This window comes from Gopherus flavomarginatus, chromosome 2 (assembly GCF_025201925.1).
Source record: "Gopherus flavomarginatus isolate rGopFla2 chromosome 2, rGopFla2.mat.asm, whole genome shotgun sequence".
Taxonomy (NCBI): Eukaryota; Metazoa; Chordata; order Testudines; family Testudinidae; genus Gopherus; species Gopherus flavomarginatus.
This window is the reverse complement of record NC_066618.1, coordinates 120,062,381-120,085,602: the sequence shown is the minus strand read 5'-3', so window position 1 is coordinate 120,085,602 and position 23,222 is coordinate 120,062,381. Positions and strand designations below refer to the sequence as shown.

The following is a 23,222-nucleotide window of genomic DNA, read 5'->3' as shown; positions in this document are numbered from 1 at the left end:
ATTGCTGGGTGTCCATGTCATAGCCAACTCTTCTTTTTCAGCAGTTAAGGTTTGACCCTGGTACCGAGTATTGAGAATATTTGCAAGAAAATGAGCTGGAGATAGTGCTTGTCCCATTTGGTTTTTTAATGCTTTTAATTTAACTCTGTCATTGCATATTTCTTGTTTCAAGATCTCACTCAGTTCCTTCCAAATTTCAACAGTATCAGCAATAAAACAGCTATTTCCCTGCGTTTTGTTCAAGGCTACAGAAATAGGCTTCAGGGTACTCAGCATGTGTTCAACATTTCTCTTAAGCCCAATGTTGAGAACTTTGGCTGTGACAGTGCCATCTATTTTTTCATGATTTTGTTCACAAACTGTCATCAGATTAGGCCAGTTCTTGATATAGGGCTCAAAACAGTCCACTACTGAGTTCCATTGCACGTCTTGTGCGAGAGTTAGCTTGATTCCTCCCATTTTTCAGAGCAGCTGCTGCATAGTGGTCGTTACGGAAGTATTTTGCAATTACAACAACATTAGCCTTTATTTCTGGAAGGAGGTGTATCAAAAGAGCACTGCAACCTTATGTTATTAGCTTGGGACTCTCTTCACTCTCTTCTAAATAATTTCTTTTCATCTTGGATACATTTGCAGCATTGTCTGTGACCAAGCTGCATACTAGAAATGTGAATTTTTTTTCACAGTTCGTTATAGCTTTTACTGCTACTTCTTGTAAGTATTCTGCTGTGTGTGTATTTCCTGATGTATCAGTTGTTTCTGTAGGGAAGCCTTCCCTCCTCCTGTTGTCTCACAAGCACATACAACAGGATCATTGTGGACATTGCTCCACCCATCAAGACTTAGGTTAACAATTTTACCCTCTAGACCTTTTGCACACTGCTCAATTTCTCTTTCATACACTTTATCCAGCAATTTTCCTGTGACATCTGCGGAATCATGTTAATGAAATGTGGGTTCTCAATCATATGGAAAGGAGAGTTTGTTGCATAAAAAATCAGGCAATTTTTTCATCAATTGCCTCTTTTTGTAATCTGCTGGTTCTAAGCCCAAACTTATTTATGGTTGTTTCTGGATGATGGAGATTTTTTTTTCTTTTTGCTACAGGTGATATACTGTGGCTATGTGAAATACTATCGTTGGCAGATAACACTGAAACTCTAGAAAATGATGGTGATCTTGAAGGTGGATAGTCTTCAGAATCCTGTATGTTAAGAATGGATTCTCCTAAACAAAATAAGTCAATGCAGTTATTTAATTATTATTACCATACTGCTCATTTTGTATTACTCATTGCATTCACTGACACGCAGTACTATTTTAAAGGTGAAATTGTAAAAGGAAGATCTGCCCATTTCAGCTATTTTTTTTTATCATAACTGCATCTAAAATGATAGTACCATAGAGTAACAACTATATTTTTTGCTCAAACATGAGAATTCAGAATAGTCCAGAAGGAAGACAGGCAGTCCTTAAGAAAGAAGTATGAAATCGAAGAGTTTACCACCTGAAGATCCTGCATGTTCTGACATGTTTCTTTCATCATCTTCAACATAGCTTCCTCCTGAGAAGGAACACTTCTCATGATGTTGTTTGATTTGAGGAACCAGGCCTTGCATTGCTTTGTTGCACTGTTTGCATTTTGCATGCATGCCTGTCTTACCCACAGGTAGAGGAACTTCATTAAAATATTCCTACACTGAGTTTCTTTTATAGCCTGCTGCCATTATAGGATTTCCCTTCTAGTGAGAGAATGGTTTGGTAGATCTCAAATCAATGAAAGCTACACTAAGAGAGACCTCAAGACTTCTGGAATATACTGCTCAAACAGTTTCACTTTTGTTTCTGTCGCCGATCCCTCCCTTCTCATATTTATCCCTCGACTTTTCCTCATTATCCAGATCTGTTCCACCGCCAACAATCTTCTGTTCATTGAACTTTTTGAAATTTTGCACTTTTAGAGAGAGGTAAGGGATTGATTCTGTGTACAAACAAATGCAGAGGGACAGTAGGGTTGAGGTCTGTTATTTCTCACCTCTATGTATTATTCATTTAAAAACATTTTTGCTGTTAACAAGCATATTATCTCTGGAGACACAAATCCACAGTTTGAGAACTGCAAAACTAAGCATCTCTGATGGTATCTTCTAGACTGAGTCCCATTGGATAGATAGAAAGATTAACCAAAATAATCTATGCAGAAGCCCCTGGAACCCCATAAGATTGGGTCCCTAATCCATGAATTTTTGGAACTCATTTACAAAACTTTTCTTTAACATTACATGAATATATTGTCTTATACTATATAATTAGAATTTATAATCCCTATTCCATGATGAGATATCTTTGAGCTATAGTGTATCTTAATTAAAACTATCTTTAGATAGGTTTTTCCCCAAAAATGCATTTAATCAAAAAATCTGATTTAAATTAAAAAAAAATCTGTTTTTGTTTTTTAAAAAAAGAATCCTTGATTTGTATCCACCCTGATACATAGTTTGACAGAACAATGACCAGGCATGCTTTATATGAGTATAGCCATAAACAAATGATGCATATTGGGATTAGAGTGTGCTACTTTGAGATACAGTACATCATACCTAGCTTCTTGGAAAAGTAGCTGAGGTGGCTCATGCCCTTCTTGTCTTCCCAGGTGTTCGTAGTGGTAGGGACAGCAGTGGTTGGGATAGTAACTGACAGTAATATGACCTGGTGTGCTCTGATAGTCAGGGCTTTGGAGCTGTGGTCCGCCTCCACTCCGGCTCCAAGCAAAAACCTGCAGCTCAACTGCTCTGCGCTTCAGCTCCGGGCTCCACTCCAAAGCTCTGCTGATAGTGGATGTGGGTATGTGTGCAGCATTTTGGAGCAAGCCTCCCAGCCCTAGATGATACTTTAGGGATTCATAGTTGTGCTCTAAAAATAGTTGTGGCTCAGGCTGGAACTCTGGCTCTGAAGACCATCCTCTGCCCTATGCTTCAGAGCCATAACCACGATTTCACAGTGCTGTCTATACAGCTATTTTTTGAATAATAGGGTTAGACCTGTTAGCTTAAGCCTGTTGACCCAAGCTGGGAGACTTGCTCCAAAATGCTCTGTGGACATATGGACGCCAGGTAGCTTCCTTAGTGGCTGTAAAGACTGTTGCTCAGGTCTCTGCTGGAGACTGCACAGTCTGGTAAATAGTCTGCATTGGTTAAATATAGTTCAAATTTTCAGGCTTTTCTTTATAACTGTAAGAACCAGAAACGTTTTTTAAAATGTAGTCTTAGATTCTGATATCATGTGTCTCTGGAAGCTGGGCTCCTAAACACATGGCTGTTATATCTATGCCTTAATCTGGCTTTGTCCATACATGTATCTGAAAAGCTGAAACCTGAGAACAGTGGCAGAGCATGTGATTATAGTTTAGATGTGTGTATTTTTATGCCTGGTGTGTTGGGCTTGGGAGAGTACCACTACCCCTCCCCTCCAATTTTAGGCCTGCTCTTAATGAAACTGATGGTCTCAAAACACAATAATTAGCCTGGAAATTCAGAGCTAAACTTCCAGGTTACTGAAAAAAAACCACCCCAAACCCAAACATTTAAAATATGCATACACCTAGCTACTATAACATGTTAATAGATTAATCTAGAAATCTTGTGTCTTGCATCCAGCTAAAGTAATACTTAATATTTCTGTAGATTTCCTAGTGCTTTTCATCTCTTTTAAACCTCAAACATGGACACTGAACCTGAAGTAAAGAAAGAGAAGAAGCAGCATCAGCATCCTTTCTACTGCAATGTGAGTACTTCATATTATTAAGGGCCTTTGACAAAGTATATTTTTCTCCATTGTTGAAAGGTTTGAGAGTAGGAACAAAATCAAAGAGTTTGGGGAAATCACTGAAAACTAGTTTCAGAATAGTAGCCATGTTTAGTCTGTATCAGCATAAACAACGAGGAGTACTTGTGGCAACATAGAGACTAACACACTTTGGGCATAAGCTGTCGTGGGTTAAAACCTACTTCATCATATGCATAGAGTGGAAAATACAGTAGGAAGATATATATACAGATTGGGGTTGCCTTACCAATTCTAACGAGACAATTCAATTGAAGTGGGCTATTATCAGCAGGCGGAAAAATCACTTCTGTAGTGGTAATCAGGGTGGCCCATTTCAAACAGTTGACAAGAAGGTGTGAGTAACAGTAGGGGGAAAAATTAGCATGGGGAAATAGATTTTAGTTTGTGTAATGACCCATTCCCTCCCAGTCTTTATTCAGGCCTAATTTGATGATGTCCAGTTTGCAAATTAATTCCAGTTCTACAGTTTCTCTTTTGAGTCTGTTTTTGAAGTTTTTTTGTTGAAGAATTGCCACTTTTAAGTTTGTAACTGAGTGTCCAGGGAGGTTGAAGTGTTCTCCGACTGGTTTTTGAATGTTGTAATTCTTGATGTCTGATTTGTATCCATTTGTTCTTTTACATAGAGACTATTCTGTTTGGCCAGTGTACATGGCAGAGGGGCATTCCTGGCACATGATGACATATATCACATTGATAGGTGTGCAGGTGAAGGAGCCCCTGATGGTGTGGCTGATGTGATTAGGTCCTATGATGGCGTCCCTTGAATAGATGTGTGGACAGAGTTGGCAACAGGGTTTATTGCAAGGATAGGTTCCTGGGTTAGTGTTTTTGTTGTGTGGTGTGTAGTTGTTTCAGGTTTGGGGGCTGTCTGTAAGTGAGGACTGGCCTATCTCCCAAGGTCTTGAGAGTGAGGGATCGTCCTTCAGGATAGGTTGTAGATCCTTGATGATGCGCTGGAGAGGTTTTAGTTGGGGACTGAAGGTGACGGCGACAGCTAGTGGCTCTCTGTTACTTTCTTTGTTGGGCCTGTCCTGGACTTCTGGGTACTTTTCTGGCTCTGTCAATCTGTTTCTTCACTTCAGCAGGGGAGTCTTGCAGTTTTAAGAATGCTTGATAGAGATCCTGCAGGTGTTTGTCTCTGTCTGAGGGATTGGATCAAATGCGGTTATATCTTAGAGCTTGGCTTTAGACAGTGGATCATGTGATATGGTCTGGATGAAAGCTGGAGGCATGTAGGTAAGTATCGTGGTCAGTAGGTTTCCGGTATAGGCTGGTGTTTATGTGACCATTGCTTATTTGCACTGTAGTGTCCAGGAAGTGGGTCTCTTGTGTGGACTGGTCCATGCTGAGGTTGATGGTGGGATGGAAATTGTTGAAATCCTGGTGGAATTCCTCAACGGCTTCTTTTCCATGGATCCAGATGCTGAAGATGTCATCAGTGTAGCGCAAGTAGAGTAGGAGCATTAGGGGACGAGAGCTGAGGAAGCATTGTTCTAAGTCATCCATAAAAATGTTGGCATACTGTGGGGCCATGCAGGTACCCATAGCAATGCCGCTGACTTGAAGGTATACATTGTCCCCAGGTGTGAAATATTTGTGGGTGAGAAAAAAATCACAAAGTTCAGCCATCAGGTTTCCTGTGACATTATCGGGGATACTGTTCGTGACAGCTTATACTCTATCTTTGTGTGGAATGTTGGTGTAGAGAGCTTCTACATCTATAGTGGCTAGGATGGTGTTTTCTGGAAGATCACGAATGGATTGTAGTTTCCTCAGGAAGTCAGTGGTGTCTCAAAGATAGCTGGGAGTGTTGGTAGCATAGGGCCTGAGGAGAGAGTCTACATAGCCAGACAATTTTGCTTTCAGGGCGTCACTGCCTGAGATGATGGGGCATCCAGGATTTCCATGTTTATGGACCTTGGATAGCAGATAGAATACCCTGGTTGGGGTTCTAGGGGTGTGTCTGTGCAGATTTGTTCCTGTGCTGCTTCAGGGAGTTTCTTGAGCAGATGGTGTAGTTTCTTTTGGTAACCCTCAGTGGGATCAGAGGGTAATCGCCTGTAAAATATGGTGTTAGAGAGGTGCCTTGCAGTCTCTCATTCATATTCCAACCTATTCATGTTGACAACAGCACCTCCTTTGTCAGCCTTTTTTATTATGATGTCAGAGTTGTTCCTGAGGCTGTGGATGGCTTTGTGTTCTGCACGGCTGAGGTTATGGGGCAAGTGATGCTGCTTTTCCACAATTTAAAATGGCTTGTGGTAGCATTTGTCTGGTGATTTGCCCAACTGTTACCCAGGTTCTGGAACCCCTCCTTCTCCCCACTTTTTTTTATTTATTTGAATTACCCCTATCGTATTTCTAGCTGGTTCCAGTACAAGGTTTCCCTGTGCAGATACTTGACTCTTTTTCTCGCTATTAAAATGATAATCCAACTATTAGACCAGCTATTTCTGACTACAGACATCATGCATTATCTCCTTTCAGGTATGATATTTTTTTGGTTCTCGAGATCAGAAGAGAGAAAAATGTTTTAAGTAATAAAATAGTCTCAACAGATATTCCATTCTTTAAATTGCCACATAGGTCTGAAATCTTTGAAATCAGTTAACACCTAACTGTAGAGTCTTCCTTTGATATGTGTGCACTGCTGCACAGAAGCTGTCCATACCCAAATATCGTTAGCTAATAGTTAAGGTTGAGAGTGCTAGTCAAGCATTTCAAGTGTGTCTGTGGGTAAGAGGAAAATTATAGAAGTAGTCACTGCTGTAGTTCTTAACAGTCTTCATTAATGCACACCCATGAACTGGAAGTTAAGAATATTTTGAATGCTGTATAGAGATAGCTTGGTCCTGCAATGATGCCCTGGATTAAAAAACAACCAAGGATATGTCTACCCTCATAGACTCATAGATTCTAGGGTCAGAAGGGACCAATGTGATCATCTAGTCCGACCTCCTGCACAAAGCAGGCCACAGAACCCTACCCATCCACTTCTATAACAAACCCCTAACCTATATCTGAGCTATTGAAGTCTTCAAATTGTGGTTTGAAGACCTCAAGCTGCAGAGAATCTGCCAGCAAGTGACCCATGCCCCACGCTGCAGAGGAAGGCGAAAAACCTCCAGGGCCTCTGCCAATCTGCCCCGGAGGAAAATTCCTTCCTGACCCCAAATATGGTGATCAGCTAAACCCTGAGCATGTGGGCAAGACTCACCAGCCAGCACTCAGAAAAGAATTCTCTGCAGTAACTCAGATCCCATCCCATCACCGACCACTGGGCATACTTATCTGCTTATAATCAAAGATCAATTGCCAAAATTAGGCTATCCCATCATACCATCCATTCCATAAACTTATCAAGCTTAATCTTAAAGCCAGATATGTCTTTTGCCCCCACTACTCCCCTTGGAAGGCTGTTCCAGAACTTCACTCCTCTAATGGTTAGAAACCTTTGTCTAATTTCAAGTCTAAACTTCCTAGTGTCCAGTTTATACCCATTTGTTCTTATATCTACATTGGTACTAAGCTTAAATAATTTTTCTCCCTCCCTAATATTAATCCCTCTGATACGTTTATAAAGAGCAAGCATATCCCCCCTCAGCCTTCTTTTGGCTAGACTAAACAAGCCAAGCTCTTTGAGTCTCCTTTCATATGACAGGTTTTCCATTCCTCGGATCATCCTAGTAGCCGGTCTCTGAACCTGTTCCAGTTTGAATTCATGCTTCTTAAACATGGGAGACCAGAACTGCACACAGTATTCCAGGTGGGGTCTCACCAGTGCCTTATATAACGGTACTAACACCTTATCTTTGCTGGAAATACCTCGCCTGATGCATCCTAAAACCGCATTAGCTTTTTTAACGGCCATATCACATTGGCTGCTCATAGTCATCCTGTGATCTACCAATACCCCAAGGTCCTTCTCCTCCTCTGTTGCTTCCAACTGATGCGTCCCCAATGTATGTCTAAAGTTCTTATTATTAATCCCTAAGTGCATGACCTTGCACTTTTCACTATTAAATTTCATCCTATTACTATTACTCCAGTTTACAAGGTCATCCAGATTTTCCTGTATGATATCCCGGTCCTTCTCTGTGTTAGCAGTACCCCCCAGCTTTGTGTCATCCGCAAACTTTATTAGCATATTCCCGCTTTTTGTGCCAAGGTCAGTAATAAAAAGGTTAAATAAGATTGGTCTCAAAACTGATCCCTGAGGAACTCCACTAGTAACCTCCTTCCAGCCTGGCAGTTCACCCTTCAGTACGACCCATTGTAGTCTCCCCTTTAACCTGTTCCTTATCCACCTTTCAGTTTTCATGTTTATCCCCATCTTTTCCAATTTGACTAATAATTCCGCATGTGGAACCGTGTCAAATGCCTTACTGAAATCGAGGTAAATTAGGTCTACTGCATTTCCTTTGTCAAAATAATTTGTCACCTTCTTAAAGAAGGAGATCAGGTTGGTTTGGCACGATCTACCTTTAGTAAAACCATGTTGTAATTTGTCCCAATTACCATTGACCTCAATGTCCTTAACTACTTTCTCCAAAATTTTTTCCAAGACCTTACATGCTACAGATGTCAAACTAACAGGCCTATAGTTACTTGGATCACTCTTTCTCCCTTTCTTAAAGATAGGAACTGTGTTAGCAATTCTCCAATCGTATGGTACAACCCCTGAGTTTACCGATTCATTAAAAATTCTTGCTAACGGGCTTGCAATTTCATGCTCCAGTTCCTTTAATATTCTCGGATGAAGATTGTCTGGGCCCTCCGATTTTGTCCCATCAAGCTGTTCAACTATGGCTTCTACCTCAGATGTGGTAATATTCATCTCCATATCCTCATTCCCATTTGTCATCCTTCCATTACCCCTACGCTCCTCATTAGCCTTATTAAAGACTGAGGCAAAGTACTTATTTAGATATTGGGCCATGCCTAGGTTATCCTTAACCTCCTTTCCATCCTCAGTGTGTAGCGGTCCCACTTCTTCTTTCGTTGTTTTCTTCTTATTTATATGGCTATAGAACCTTTTACTATTGGTTTTAATTCCCTTTGCAAGGTTCAACTCTACTTGGCTTTTAGCCTTTCTCACTTTATCCCTACATGTTCTGACCTCAATAAGGTAGCTTTCCTTGCTAATCCCACCCTTCTTCCACTCCTTGTAGGCTTTCTGCTTTTTCTTAATCACCTCTCTGAGATGCTTGCTCTTCCAGCTTGGTCTACAACTCCTGCCTATGATTTTTTTCCCCTTTCTTGGGATGCAGGCTTCTGATAGTTTCTGCAGCTGCGACTTAAAGTAATTCCAGGCCTCCTCCGCATATAGATCCACAAGATCTTCAGTCCAATCCACTTCACTAACTAATTTCCTTAATTCTTTAAAGTTAGCCCTTTTGAAATCAAAAACCCTAGTCCCAGATCTATTTTTGTTTATCCTTCCATCTAGTTTGAACTGAATTAGCTCATGATCACTCGAACCAAGGTTGTCCCCTACAACCATTTCTTCTTGAGGTCCTCACTAGTCACTAAAACCAAATCTAAAATGGCATCCCCTCTTGTTGGTTCTTCAACTACTTGGTGAAGGAATCCATCAGCTATCACATCCAGAAAAATCTGAGCCCTATTATTCTTGCTAGCACTTGTCCTCCAGTCTATATCTGGGAAGTTAAAGTCTCCCATGATCACACATTTCCATTAGTGTTTACTTCATTAAAAACATTAAAGAGGTCTCTATCCATATCCAAATCAGATCCCGGTGGTCTGTAGCACACCCCAAGCACTATCTCAGGGGAGGCTCTAGTAGCTTTCTTTCCCAGTATGATTTTTGCCCAGACAGACTCTGTCTTGTCCATTCCATCACTTCTTATTTCTTTACAGTTAACCTCCTCATTGATGTACAATGCTACTCCACCACCTTTGCCTTTACTTCTGTCTTTCCTAAACAGCACATACCCTTCAATACTGTACTCCAGTCATGACTACTATTCCACCATGTTTGTGTTATCCCTATAATATCCGGTTTCACTTCCTGCACCAGTAGCTCTAGTTCCTCCATTTTGTTCCCTAGGCTCCTCGCATTAGTGTACAGGCATCTTAATTTTTGCTATTTGGCTTCACTCACATTCTTTGCCATGTTAGGCACAGACATTCTACCACCAGCATCACCTGTTAGTCTGCTATCTACACTACCCTTCCTCATGCCAATTCTTCTGTCCACGGCTGTATCCCCTCTTACTTTGTTTACTTCCCTCTCAAGGTTAAATTCCGGCATGGAGATCTCCTGAACATCTCCCAACCATCTCCCCCAAATTTCTAGTTTAAAGCTCTCTTAATCAGGTCGGCGAGCCTCCATCATAGAAGTTTATTTCCCTCCTTACTCAGGTGAAGTCCATCCCGAGAGAACAGTCTTCTGTCCATAAATGCTTCCCAATGGCTGTACATCCCAAAGCCCTCCTTATAGCACCACTGCCTGAGCTATCTGTTGCAGATGGGATTGCAGCTCATGTTTTCCTATCCGAGCTTCAAGATTTCATCTGCTTACCACAGGTCAGAATAGACATGAAGCTGCTGTAGTGCTGAGCTTCAGTAGGGCTGCATAAGTGCACCTGGAACCCTGGGTTTGTAATCGTGTTTCTAGCCCATGCTGAAACCATTGCTATTTTTAGCCATGCTAGGTAGATTAAAGCTAGAGCAAGTATGTCTTCCCAAGCTGCAATTGCACTTCCAATTACAGTACAGTAGAACCTTGGGAATGGAGATTCTTTGTAACTCCAAAATGTTTATAATTCTGAACTAAATGTTATGATTGTTCTTTCAAAAGTTTACAACTGAACATTGACTTAATTCAACTTTGGAACGTTACTATGCAGAAGAAAAATGCTGCTTTTAACCATCTTAATTTAAATGAAACGAACACAGAAACAGTTTCCTTATTTTGTCAAATTTTTTTTTAAACTTTCCCTTTATTTTTTAGTAGTTTACATTTAGCACAGCACTTTACAAGTGGTTTTGTGTTTTTGGGGGGTGGAGGGGTGTGGGGGAGAAGGTCTCTGCTGCTTGATGGCGTACTTCCAGTTCCAAATGAGATGTGTGGTTGACCAGTCCGTTCATAACCCTGCTGTTCATACCTTTGAGATTCTACTGTATAGACGTATCCTGAGAGACAGCCTTATCCATCCATAATACATACTTTCATCTCACCAGGGACCAAAACTATAATGCTTTGTGCTTATTCGTATAGTAATTGATCCAACTCTGTCCTTTGCAGCAGTAAGAAGTCTACATAAAGACATACTTACTGTGATGGGACCCCCAGGGTACAACCTTGAACTGTGAGACCACTGTTCCCCCTTAACTCTCCAGCTTGGGCTGTCTCTCGTGATACTTTGCTAGTGACAAGCAGCAAACCTCTCCAGATGCTATGATCACTCAGTTAACAACATGCAGGGACACACCCAGCTAAGTTGCATGAATACTCTCTAAGACACACATGAACCATATATGCGGAATCACCAGCAAATCTCCCCAGCCTTGCACTCCAGAAATGGACCATCTTACACTAGACAAGACCTTCTCTTGAACAGTGTAAGCTTATTAATTAGTTCACCGCTTCGTTTAAGGTTGGTGGACATGCACCAGTCTTTGTAATCTGAGCAGATTCCCCAAGCACTTTAGACAAATTCACTGGTAAGGATTAAATATTAAAATAAGTTTCTTAACTACAGAAAGATAAATTTTAAGTTATTTTTAGTGGTAGTTACCTAAGAAAATAACAAGTAAACATGCATTCTAAATCCTAAATTTTCAGACTGAGCAAGATATGAATCAAACAGCTTTTCTCACCTCATTATATGTTGAATGCAGGTAACAGTTCTTAATACACAGCTGAATTTCCTTCTCAGCCTGGTACCAGTCTCCTCAGTTCAGTTTTTATCTTCCCAGCATTCTAGTTGTCTTAAGCATAGGTGGGGAAAGAGAGAGGTGGTCTCATGATGCCACTGTCCCTTATTTTATACTCTCAATTCATGCCCCAGGGAAGATACTGGCCCAGACATGTCCTGCTGGGCCTTGCTGAGTGATAGTCATAGTCAATTCCCATTTTGTGGTGCCTGTTCAACTGTTTTGTGTAGAATTGTAAATTTCTTGTTTACAATTCCCCTGCTGGTCAGTGGCTTATGATGGTCACTTAACATGCATCTGTGTATGGGTCACCTCCTTTGTTGCCTCCGGAGAGCTAGCTCTGGGTGACTCCGAGACACGCAACATATTTTAATGTCAGCCATATATCGGAATATTATAATTCCATATACACACATTTTTACAGAACGGTGAATTTCGGCATATGATCTTTCATATGACACCTTGCAAGGCATGCTTTGTATGAAATATCACAACCATAATCAAATGATGAATATGGGAGTTACAGGATGCTACTTTGAAGTACAGTGCATCGTACAAATTGTTAATTGGACAATCAGGATAGAGAAGACCATCAATGTATCTGTCCATTTTAGGATGTTGAAGGTGCCTCTGGCAGTGTTCTCTAAGTGCTGATGTAATTAACATGCCACCAACATACAGATATCAGGAAATGCAGAGCTAGTGTATATCTATGTGCATAAACTTCCTAGTCCTAGACCATTCTCCATTTTTAAGAATTCTGGTTACACATACTGCAGACTGTTTGAAGTCCTTAAAACAGAATTAAATGCTTAGTGCCCTCCCATTCCCCCCAGAAAATGGAGTTTGAAATGGATATAAACCCTCATGCATCAGGGTCTATGTCAGCCTCTAACTGATGGAAGTTAGAAAGGAATTTTCATTATGAGTAGATTATTCCATAATACCCATTGTAGTGTTTCTTGAAAGGTGTGTTGCGTAGGACAGTAGACTGAGAGTTAGGAGACCTGAGTATTATTCTCAGTTCTATCACTGAACTGGAGCCAGCCGATTTCCACTTCCATCTTTTATCTGTCCTGTCTGTTTTAGATTGTAGGCTCTTTATAACATAGTCTGCAACCTTCTTAAGGCCCGTATTTATAAAAAGAGCAGAAAGACGTGATGCTGATGAGGCTATAGAATTTTGGGGGGCTAGGAGGAGCCTGGGGCTATTGTGGCCCAATAGAGGGGATTTGGGACTGGGTATGTATGGGGAATATAAGAGAGAGATGATTGAGTGTGTGTGACATGAAGGGATGGGAGTCATAAAGTACATGGGGAAAGGAGGCAGCAAGAATCTGTTGTGTTCATGTGGAGTGGGAGTGAGGAAGGGGAGATGGAAGCTGGGCACACAAGACTGACCCAGGACTTGAGGAGCGGGATGAGGCAGAATGTGTGGTGCCTGGTTTAGTTGTGGATGGGGATAGAAGGGAGGTGCAGCAGAAATGAATGATAAAGCAGCTGAAGTGCTTTGGATGACAGAAGGTAGTGAAGGAATTGTGGCGGAATGTGAAGAATAGTGTTTGTGTGGCAGAGGCTGTGATGGACACCAGGTGAGTGAGTGGGAGGGAAAAGAGACTGGCTTTGGGCAAAGGGATTAGAGGGGCAGTGGAGGTGAGGGGAAGTAGTAACAGAGAGAGAGGAGACTTAATAAACAGAAGTCAGTATCAGTGTTGTGAGGCAGCAGGATGTTGAGTATGAAGCACATTTAGCGAGGGCAGCAGAGGTATTCAGGGCTTTAGGCAGATGGTGGGGGTGCTAGGCAGAGCATCACAGAGAAACTCTTTTATCTATGCATTGTGAGGACTCTCCAGTAGAGAGAAGTACTAACTCTGGGGGTAGAGGATCATTGGTGCTACCTATAAAAGGCAGCACAATAGCCCAAATTCCTACTCTGGCTGCAGGTACGGGCTTTGCTGGGTGGGGAAAAGGCTCTTCCTTTGAAGGTCCTTGCTCCCAGAAAGATTATACAGAACAGCAGACCCTCCTTGGCAGGCCCTTGGAGAAAGAAGATGGGTGATGTGCCAAACAAGCTAACTGTCCTCCAGAAAACTATACAGAGGAGTGGGGGGGAATGGTCACCATACCCCACCCACAGAGTATTTAGATTGGAATGCTGGATGAGACAACATGGGGGGATTGTTGGGCACGGAGTGGGGGAGTTGGGTGTTGTGTGGGTTTGAAGGGGAGAGTTTCTTGGTTAGGAAGGGACATGGGTAAAACAGGAGGTAGATGTGCAGAGAGTATACACTCGACACTCCCCTAGAAGCAAAGCCCCTGCTAAGTGGAGATCTTGCTTCTTTAAATTTAATCTCTTCAAATTTGAACACACATGAGGCCTTTGCATAGTGGAGGCTATTTTGCTTAGAAGGGACGCAGGGTTAAGTCAGGGAGTATGCCCTACATATCTCTTCTGAGGACCTCATTTAGTAGGCTCATTGGTGCCTGACAAACATACCTTGGCTTTTGAACCTAACCACCTTACTGAGGTTTGTGTGTATGTTGAGAGAAACTGGGATGTTTAGGGGAGTTGTAGGGAAGGAGTGGAGGCTCATGAATAGCTTTATTCACACATGTACCCCACCTCTGATTAAGCTCGTTTGGCTCATCTTTCCACAAATGAGCCTACATAAATTTGTCAGAGTCTGGTGAGTCTACTGAAGTTTGTTGGGTGTAAAAGAGAGGACTGATATGTTTAATTGTTGTTACTGAGGAGAGTGTGGATGTTGGATCGGGGGGACTGGCTGTTTGCAGGCACAAAGGAGAGCTGAGTTGCTGAGGGAACTTGGGTGGAACCAGGTTGTTTGGGGAGGCATAGAGGGAGTGGTTGGGATGCAGGGGGTGTGGAGCGTTTCTCTCTTCCTGTTAAATGTGGATACCTGTCAAACTTCATTAGGCTTGTTAGTGTCCGACAAGCGTATGCAAGCTCATTGGGGACTGAGGGGAGCCTATGGAGACTTGTGGGGTATGAGAGAGGATGCAGGCACTGGGAGTACAGGGAGTCTTAGGGGATATGGAAAGTCTGGCAGCGTGAGGTTGGAGATACAGGGTCTTAGGGCACATGGAAGGGAAGAGAAAGGCACTGTCAGAGCATGGAATGTATGTGGAGTGAATGCCTTAAGCAGATGGTGACCTCAGCTTTTCAGTACCCTGCTCATTCCCTGCCCAATATGAGTATACAAACCTTAAGAGGTCTACATTTGCTTAAAGGACTTACTCACTCTGGGTACTTTTCAAGGGGTCTATGGGGGAAAACATTCCTTTCAGCCCATTTCATTTTATATCAATTGCTTTCTCTTCAGTTTTGTAGTCACTTCAATGAAGTGTTGATGTGAATCACGCTTGCACAACAGAAGAGAGAGACAACACTTCCTGGTCAAAGTTTTCAAATTTCTTTAGAGCTTGGGTTTTATATCCGTTATTTTGGTCATCTTTTTGAAGATCACCTTTCCATAGCTCTTCTAATGAGAATGAGAGAGATGGCCTCCCCTCTGGTACAATGCAGTTGAATGTATTTGAAGGTTGTGGGCAAACCTGAAACCATCTTATGCTATGGAGAGGGACTTTTAAATGTAAGACAGTACTTTGATCATCCTCTTTGGAACTGAGTGAATAGTGTTGGCTGCTGCTCAGTCTGGCTTTAGAGGACTTGTGTTTCAGCAGAAATCAATCTGTACAACCTCAGGGTGTATAACTAGAGTTTATTAAACAGGGAGATTTTGATCAGTTTGAAATATCAATGATATTTTTCAGAATTATAGTATTTTTTCTGTTTGCTTGCATAATACTGTAGAAATAATTAAGAATCTTCTTTTTAACCTAGATTTGCAAAATCTCGTGTGCTTCTGCATTAAATTTGCAGACTCATTTCCTTGGATTCAAACACAAGACGGTAAGATTGCGTGTGTGCGTGTGTCAGATTTTGTATATAGTTGCATTAAACAGTGGTGATGTGTAGGATTGTAATCACTACTTTCTCTTTTTAAAGTATTAAATGTTCTAAAATGTGTAAAATTAGCAAAGCATCTAACTTTGTTTAGAATTTTCTTGCTTTACTGTTTGTCATGTACAGTAAAGCAGAACTTTTTTGTATAGCAATGATGTTTTAAAAGGTTCATGTTGATCTAGCTGTGTATGGCTGTCTGAATTAGTAAGAGTAATGGGGCATTTAAACATTGCAATGCTAAGTATTGCAGTGCCTATCTCCTAGGTACCCAGCGAGTGGAATTCACAGCCTCAAGTTAGGTGCTTAACACTCCCTACACAAAGCATGGAAGCCTTGGCATCTAAGAAGAGGATTCTCAGAAACCAGAAAGTTTAGCAGGGTGCCATCTGAGCAAGCCAGAGGTGAAATGCAGATGGAGAAAGGGCAGGATTTAGAGCCCAGATTCACAATGGTACTTAGGCACCTAACTCCCATTTGTCTGGGGGTACATCTACACTACAAGGTAATTTCGAATTAACTTAAACCGGTTTTATAAAACAGATATTATAAAGTCGATTGCATGCGTCTACACTAGGCACATTAATTCGGCGGTGTGCGTCCATGATCTGAGGCTTGCATTGATTTCTGGAGCGTTGCACTGTGGGTAGCTATTCCGTAGCTATCCCATAGTTCCTGCAGTCTCCCCTGCACCTTGGAATTCTGGGTTGAGAGCCCAGTGCCTGATGGGGCAAAAATCATTGTCGCGGGTCGTTCTGGGTACAGCTTCACCCCTCCCTTTCTGAAAGCAGCAGACAACCATTTCACGCCTTTTTTCCTGGGTGAACTGAAAGCAAATGCCATAGCACAGCAAGCATGGACCCTGCTCAGATCAATAGCGCAATCGTGGACGTTGTAAACACCTCGTGCAGTCTATGGTGAACCATGAACTGCAAAGGAGGAGGCAGCTATGGCAGCTCGGTGACGAGAGTGATGAGGACATGGACACTGAATTCTTCCTAACCGCGGGCCCCCGCGCTTTGGAGCTCCTGCTGGTAATGGGGGAGGTTCTACCCATTGAACGCCGATTTTGGGCCCGGGAAACAAGCACAAACTGGTGGGACCGCATAGTTTTGCAGGTGTGGGACGATTCGCAGTGGCTGCAAAACTTTCGCATGCGTAAGAGTACTTTCTTTGAACTTTGTGACTTGCTTTCCCCTGCCCTGAAACGCCATAATACCAAGATGAGAGCAGCCCTCACAGTGGAGAAGCGAGTGGCAATAGCCCTCTGGAAGCTTGCAATGCCAGACAGCTACCGGTCAGTCGGGAATCAATTTGGAGTGGGAAAATCTACTGTGGGGGCTGCTGTGTTGCAAGTAGCCAAAGCAATCATTAAGCTGCTGCTATGAAAGGTTGTGACTCTGGGAAACTGCAGTTTATAGTGGATGGCTTTGCTGCAAGGGGATTCCCTAACTGTGGTGGGGCGATAGATGGAACCCATATCCCTATCTTGGCACCGGAGCACCAGGGCACCCAGTACATAAACCGCAAGGGGTACTTTTCAATGGTGCTGCAAGCACTGGTGGATCACAAGGGACGTCTCACCAACGTCCACGTGGCCAGGAAGGGTTCATGACGCTCGCGTTTTCAGAAGCACTGTTCTGTTTAAACAGCTGCATCAAGGGACTTACTTCCCGGACCAGAAAATAACAGTTGGGGATGTTGAAATACCTGTCGTTATCCTGGGTGACCCAGCCTGCCCCTTGATGCCATGGCTCATGAAGCCATACACAGGCAGCCTGGACAGTGGTCAGGAGCTGTTCAACTACAGGCTGAGCAAGTGCAGGATGGTGGTAGAATGTGCATTTGGCCGTTTAAAAGCCCGCTGGCAAATGTTATTCACTTGCTCAGACCTCAGCCAAACCAATGTCCCCTTTGTTATTGCTGCTTGCTGTGTGCTCCACAATCTCTGTGAAAGTAAGGGAGAGACCTTTATGGCGGGGTGGGAGGCTGAGGCAAATCACCTGGCCGCTGATTACGTGCAGCCAGACACCAGGGTGATTAGAAGAGCTCACCAGGAAACGGTGCGCATCAGAGAAGCCTTGAAAACGAGTTTCATCACGGGCCAGGGTACGGTGTGACTGCTGTGTTTGCTTCCCCTTCATGAATCTCCCCCCCACTTTATTGACTCCTCCTGTAAGCAATCCAGCCTCTCCCTTCGATTACAGCTTGCTTATGGAAATAAAGTTACTATTGTTTAAAAAGCAAGTATTCTTTATTAAAAATCATTCCCTGTAAGCAACCCGCCCTCCCCCTTCATTTAAAAAGCATGTAATTATAAAAAGAGGAAGAGAAATAACAAGGTATCCCGGGAGTGGTTTGGGAGGAGGATAGGAGGGAAGGAAAAGGCCATTAAGCACATTTCAATGTAATGACAGCCTTTTGGTTGGACTGTCCACGGGGGTGGAGTGGGCTGGTGCACAAAGCCTTCCCTCACGCGTTCTTACACGTCTGGGTGAGGAAGACATGGAACACGGTGAGTAATGAGGATGGTTAAACATGGGCTGCAGCGGCACTCTGTGACCCCGCTGCTCCTCCTGAAGATCCATCAGACGTCGGAGGATGTGAGTTTGATCACGCAGCAGCTCCAGCGTTGCATCCCGCCACCGCTGATCTTCCTGCCTACACCTCTGATCTTCCTGCCGCCACTTCTCATCTCGAGCGTCTCTCCTATCCTCATGTTCACTGGCATCTTTCCTGTACTTTGCTACCACATCCTTCCACTCCCTCAGATGAGCTCTTTCATTGTGGGTTACTTCCATGATTTCTGAGAACATTTCATCTTGTGTCCTCTTCTTCCTCCGCCTTATCTGAGCTAGCCTTCGGGATGGAGTAGGGAGGCTTGAAAAATGTGCAGCTGCATGAGTGGGGGAAAATAGTGATAGAAGGATTATAAAAGATACATTTCACAGAACAATGGTTATACTCTTGCACAGTGAACAACACTATTCACCTTACATAGCACATGTGATTTCACTACAAGGTCACATTTGGATTCTTTTAGTATTGAGTGCCTGCGGCTCTGGTGTAACAGATCAACGCAGACGCAGGTCCGAGCATCACAATTCAGCTTGCATGTTGTAATGGTAAGGCATAGCTTCTACCTTTGCTGCTTCTTTCCTCTTAACAAGAAGCAGCAGATGCCAAACCCTCCCATCCCCAATCCAATTCTCTAGAATTGCTTTACCCCTACCCCCACTGCATGGCTGGTATCATGGAAGATCACTGCTAATCACCCCCCTTTCTTCTCTCCCCCCCCCTCCTCCCCGCGTGGCTGGTAGCTGGGAAGATTCCTGCTGACCAAACGCTAAAAAGCTCAGCGCTATCCTTTCTCCCCTCCCCCATCTCTCTGTCCCTTACTTAAATTCCTTAATTTCAACCAGGTTACCATGAACGATATCACTCTGCTGAGGATAACAGCGAGATAAAGAACGGATGTTCCTTGAATGCCTGCAATCGCCGAGACCATACGCAGCTAGGCTTTGTCATGCAATGATACCCGATTACTTGCTACATACATGACTTGGTAAAGTGTCCTACCATGGTGGACGGAACAAGGCTGCCTTGCCCAGAAACCTTCTGCAAAGGCTTTTGAAGTACCTCCAGGAGCGCTTCATGGAGATGTCCCTGGAGGATTTCCGCTCCATCCCCAGACATGTTAACAAACTTTTCCAGTAACTTTACTGCCTGATAATGCATGCCAAGCCCTCATGGCAAATCAATCATTAAAAAACGCTTGCTTTTAAACCATGTTTTATATTTACAAAGGTACACTCACCAGAGTTCGCTTCCATGGCTTCACTGTCTGGGCTAGTGGCTTGGGAGGGCTGGGAGAGTAATTCAGTCTGGGTCACAAAAAGCTCCTGGCTGTTGGGGAGAATGGAGTGCTGTGTGCTCTCTGCAAGCTCTTCCTCCTCATCATCTTCCCCCTCCGCTGAATCCTCATCCATGGTTGAGATTATAACCCCCACCTCGGAATCCACGGACGGGGGTGGGGGTAGTGGTGGCACAGCCCCCTAAAATTGCATGCAGCTCAGCGTAGAAGCGGCATGTTTTTGGCCCAGACCCGGATCTTCCGTTTGCTGCTTTGGTTTTCTGGTAGGCTTGTCTGAGCTCCTTCACTTTCACTCTGCACTGCACTGAATCCCTGGTGTGGCCTTTTCCCATCATAGCCTTGGAAATTTTTTCAAATATTTTTTCATTTAGTCTTTTGGAACGGAGTTCAGTTAGCACTGAATCCTCTCCCCATATAGCGATAAGATCCAGGACCTCTCGTGCGGTCCATGCGGGTGCTCTTTTTCTATTCTCAGGAGACTGTATTGTTGCCTGTGCTGATGAGCTCTGCGTGGTCACCTGTGCTGATGAGAGCGCCATGCTGGCCAAACAGGAAATGCAATTCAAAAGTTCGTGGGGCTTTTCATGTATACCTGGCCAGTGCATTAGAGTTTAGATTCCTGTCCAGAGCGGCCAGTGGTGCACTGTGGGATACCGCCCGGAGGCCAGTAACTTCGATTTGCGGCCACACTAACCCTAAATCGAGCCCTTTAAATTGATATAAAGTGCATTGTAGTGTGGACAGGTACAGTGTTAAATCGATTTAACGCTGTTAAAATCGATTTAACTGTGTAGTGTGGACCAGGCCTGGGTCTTAGGTGTCTATCTCTATTTGGGATTCTCAGCTGTGAACTCTTCCCTGAAGTTAGTCACCTAAGCCAGGTCAGTCCTTTCTTGTGGGTGGGGAGGAAAGAGAGAGAGAGAGACCGACCCACCCATTGTAGCCTGTTGGCTAGGTCACTCATCTTATCACGTCCTGTAGGACAGAACACCTAGTTTGGGAATCCTGCCAGGGCTTAGGTATGAGCAAGGGCTCTGGGATGGCATCTGAACTTAAACGGCTTTGTGCATACCCTTTGGCAGAAACTTAAGTATTTAAGGGGGTTAGGCACATGCAACTTTAGGCAGCAGCTGAGCTATGGTTTTGTGAATGCCATTATTACCTAAATATTGGATTTAGGTGCCCAAGTTCTCTTTATAAATCTAGCCCAAAATATGTTTCAGAGCTTTGTACTCTAGTCAGCAAGGGGCATGAGGCAAGATCAAATACAGATGCAGGTATTTATTAATCTAAATCATGAGTCTAATATAATAACAGTGGATTGATTTAAGTCAGAACAATGTAAATAATCGACTTTTACTAATGATTTAAATCAGCAAGCAGGAACCATTTATTTAAAAATTAATTTTAATTGTGTTTTGCATTTGTACTACTTAGCTATTTTCCTAAAGAAAGTTGATTCTAATTAATTGCTAACCACTGAAATGTTGATTTGCAACTAAATGCAGCCTTCACCCTAAACTTAGTGCTTCTCTTTGCTAACCAAGAGGATATACTATCTAAATAAATATAATTGCTGAAATATGTGTATATAGAGTCTTTAATTTTTATTATGTTAAAAAATGATGACTTATGCATTTCTGATTTACTAGATGATGATTAATTTATATTTGTAATTGGTGTCAAGCTCTATTTGGGTTGAAGTGCAAGTTTAATTAAAAAGGCACAAAACCAGCATTTAAAAAAATTAAATTATCTTAAATGTGCTGGATAAGAAAAATGATTTGAAAGTTTATCAAAACATGTTTTGCATTTTAAACTAATTGTTTTAGTAAACAAAAGCGGTAATATCTGTAGTTAGTGATTTGAACTGATCATTTCTGGTCTGTGTGTTATTCAAAATTTTGTAACTTGTACATCTCATCCTCTTGCACCTAGTTTTTATTCATAGATTGGGAGTGAAAGAAAGCTCCCCTTCTTTTTCAATTCCCAAATGGTTTCTTAGCTTTGAATGAACTAATCATTTGACTGAACTAATTGAATAAACTGAAATGAAGAGAATATTCTCTAACTGCAGAAGAGGCTGCTGCTCTTAAAAGCTGTCTTAGCATTGCAACAAACTCTGGTTCTAGCTGCTCAGCTGGTGACTTCCGGTAGTTCAGTGGTCTGGATTTTTTTAGAACTTGGTAGCAAATATGTATTGCTTAATATTATTTTTGTATTTAATTTCAATGATTGTAATAAATTTAAGTCTAGACCTTAACCTAGGTTGTCAATTTTAAATAGGTTTATTTTTTAAACTTGTATTTAATTTGAATTTAAAAAAATACAATGTTTGATTTTAAAAAATTGATTTTTATTCACCCTGATATCCATCCATCCATCCATCCATCCATGAGAGAAAAATTGCATGTACATTTTGAATAATCATCTTTTGTGTAATCCTGAATCTAATTAGTTTATTATATAAACAGTGACTGTCCACCTCTTTGACAATGTAAAATTTCTACGAAAACATTAAATCGTTTTTTCTCTCATTAATTTAGGTTGAAGAAGCTCTAAAAGCCCATGGTATTGGTAAGTACTAAAGTTTAACTTTTTGCTTTGGTTAAATGTTTTTTATAAACATCCATACAAAACCGTAAGTGACCTATTTAAGAATTTTAATTTTAGGTCCAATCCTGCGGAAGACAGTGTCACTAATTGTGGTATTAAGGGATGTACAGGATTGGGCACTAGAATTGTAACTAGTAATATTTTGGGATTAATCATAAGAGGACTCTGCGACCTGGTCTGTACTAGAGAAATAGCTAGAAGAGGTTTGAATTTGTTACTTGTGGAGAGTTAACTTTTAAACCAAATGATAGCTATTTAATTGTCAACTTAAGATATTCCACTGCTAATTATTTTAACAGAAAAGTAGCATGGTTGTATTTCGTAAAGTTCAGAGGTGGAAAAGACTGACGTCATTTACACACCCTTGGCCCTAAAGTTGTACAGTTTGATACAGTGTATTTTCCAGTCTAAATTTAAATGTCCAGTTTCATTTTTTATGTCCCAAGATACTGGACTTTTCTTGTATTGTTTGGAGAAAGTTCCACAGCACAATAGACCCCTCACTGCTAGGCAGTTTTTCCCTTTTTTAAAAAAAGAAATACATTGGAATTCTTTTTTATTACTTTTAGCCCATTATTCCGTGTTAGACTAGAATTCAAATTCAGACGCAAGCATCACAAGGCCTGTTTGGTGCTCTTTCATGAATGGAAAAGTAAAGTCTTCTTAAGTATTAAATTTTGAATAGAAATAACTTCTGCAATGTCTGATTACAGTGGAGGAGGGATCTGATGTACTTTCTTTACTTCTTGCAGAGGAGGTGAAGCCAACAGGGTTTCCTCTTTGTCCTGCAATCTTGCGTGGTTTTTCAGGGCTTGTCTACATTAGCTGTTCTCATCAATTCCCCTGTGTAGATAAGCAGTTCCTTGTGAATGCAAGGGTAACCAGGAGCACAATGCTCTGCCCTTATGCCATAGGAGAGTTCTTTATATGAAATTAACTAGCCCTTTCCAAATCCTCTCTCTGTATCATGTAATGTCTCCAAGTAGGTGTGAAGTGCTGGAT

The 23,222-nt window shown here is 42.1% G+C and overlaps 2 protein-coding genes across 2 annotated transcripts in view; one reads left to right on the top strand and one right to left on the bottom strand.

Moving 5' to 3' along the window:
* LOC127043931 (uncharacterized) overlaps positions 1-23,222 on the top strand; it is an 80,765-nt gene that overhangs the window by 4,265 nt on the left and 53,278 nt on the right. The window contains exons 2-4 of the mRNA XM_050938222.1: positions 3,684-3,783; positions 15,611-15,679; positions 22,151-22,181. Coding sequence (XP_050794179.1) covers positions 3,721-3,783; positions 15,611-15,679; positions 22,151-22,181 — 163 coding nt within the window. The 5' untranslated portion in view covers positions 3,684-3,720. The remainder of the gene's footprint in view (positions 1-3,683; positions 3,784-15,610; positions 15,680-22,150; positions 22,182-23,222) is intronic.
* LOC127043960 (uncharacterized) lies at positions 18,024-20,173 on the bottom strand. Its single transcript, XM_050938267.1, has 2 exons — positions 19,548-20,173; positions 18,024-18,626 (listed from the first exon to the last, which is right to left on the bottom strand). The coding sequence occupies exons 1-2, from the start codon at positions 19,717-19,719 to the stop codon at positions 18,133-18,135; spliced, it is 666 nt and encodes a 221-aa protein (XP_050794224.1). The 5' UTR covers positions 19,720-20,173; the 3' UTR covers positions 18,024-18,132.

What these genes read in the sequence shown, in the direction of transcription:
- LOC127043960 (XM_050938267.1), bottom strand. Translation starts at nt 19,719, where the DNA reads ATGGATGAGGATTCAGCGGAGGGGGAAGATGATGAGGAGGAAGAGCTT. An exon ending in AGCCATGGAAGCGAACTCTG is followed by an intron (nt 18,627 to 19,547) that starts GTGAGTGTACCT and finishes CCACTCATGCAG; the next exon opens with CTGCACATTTTTCAAGCCTC.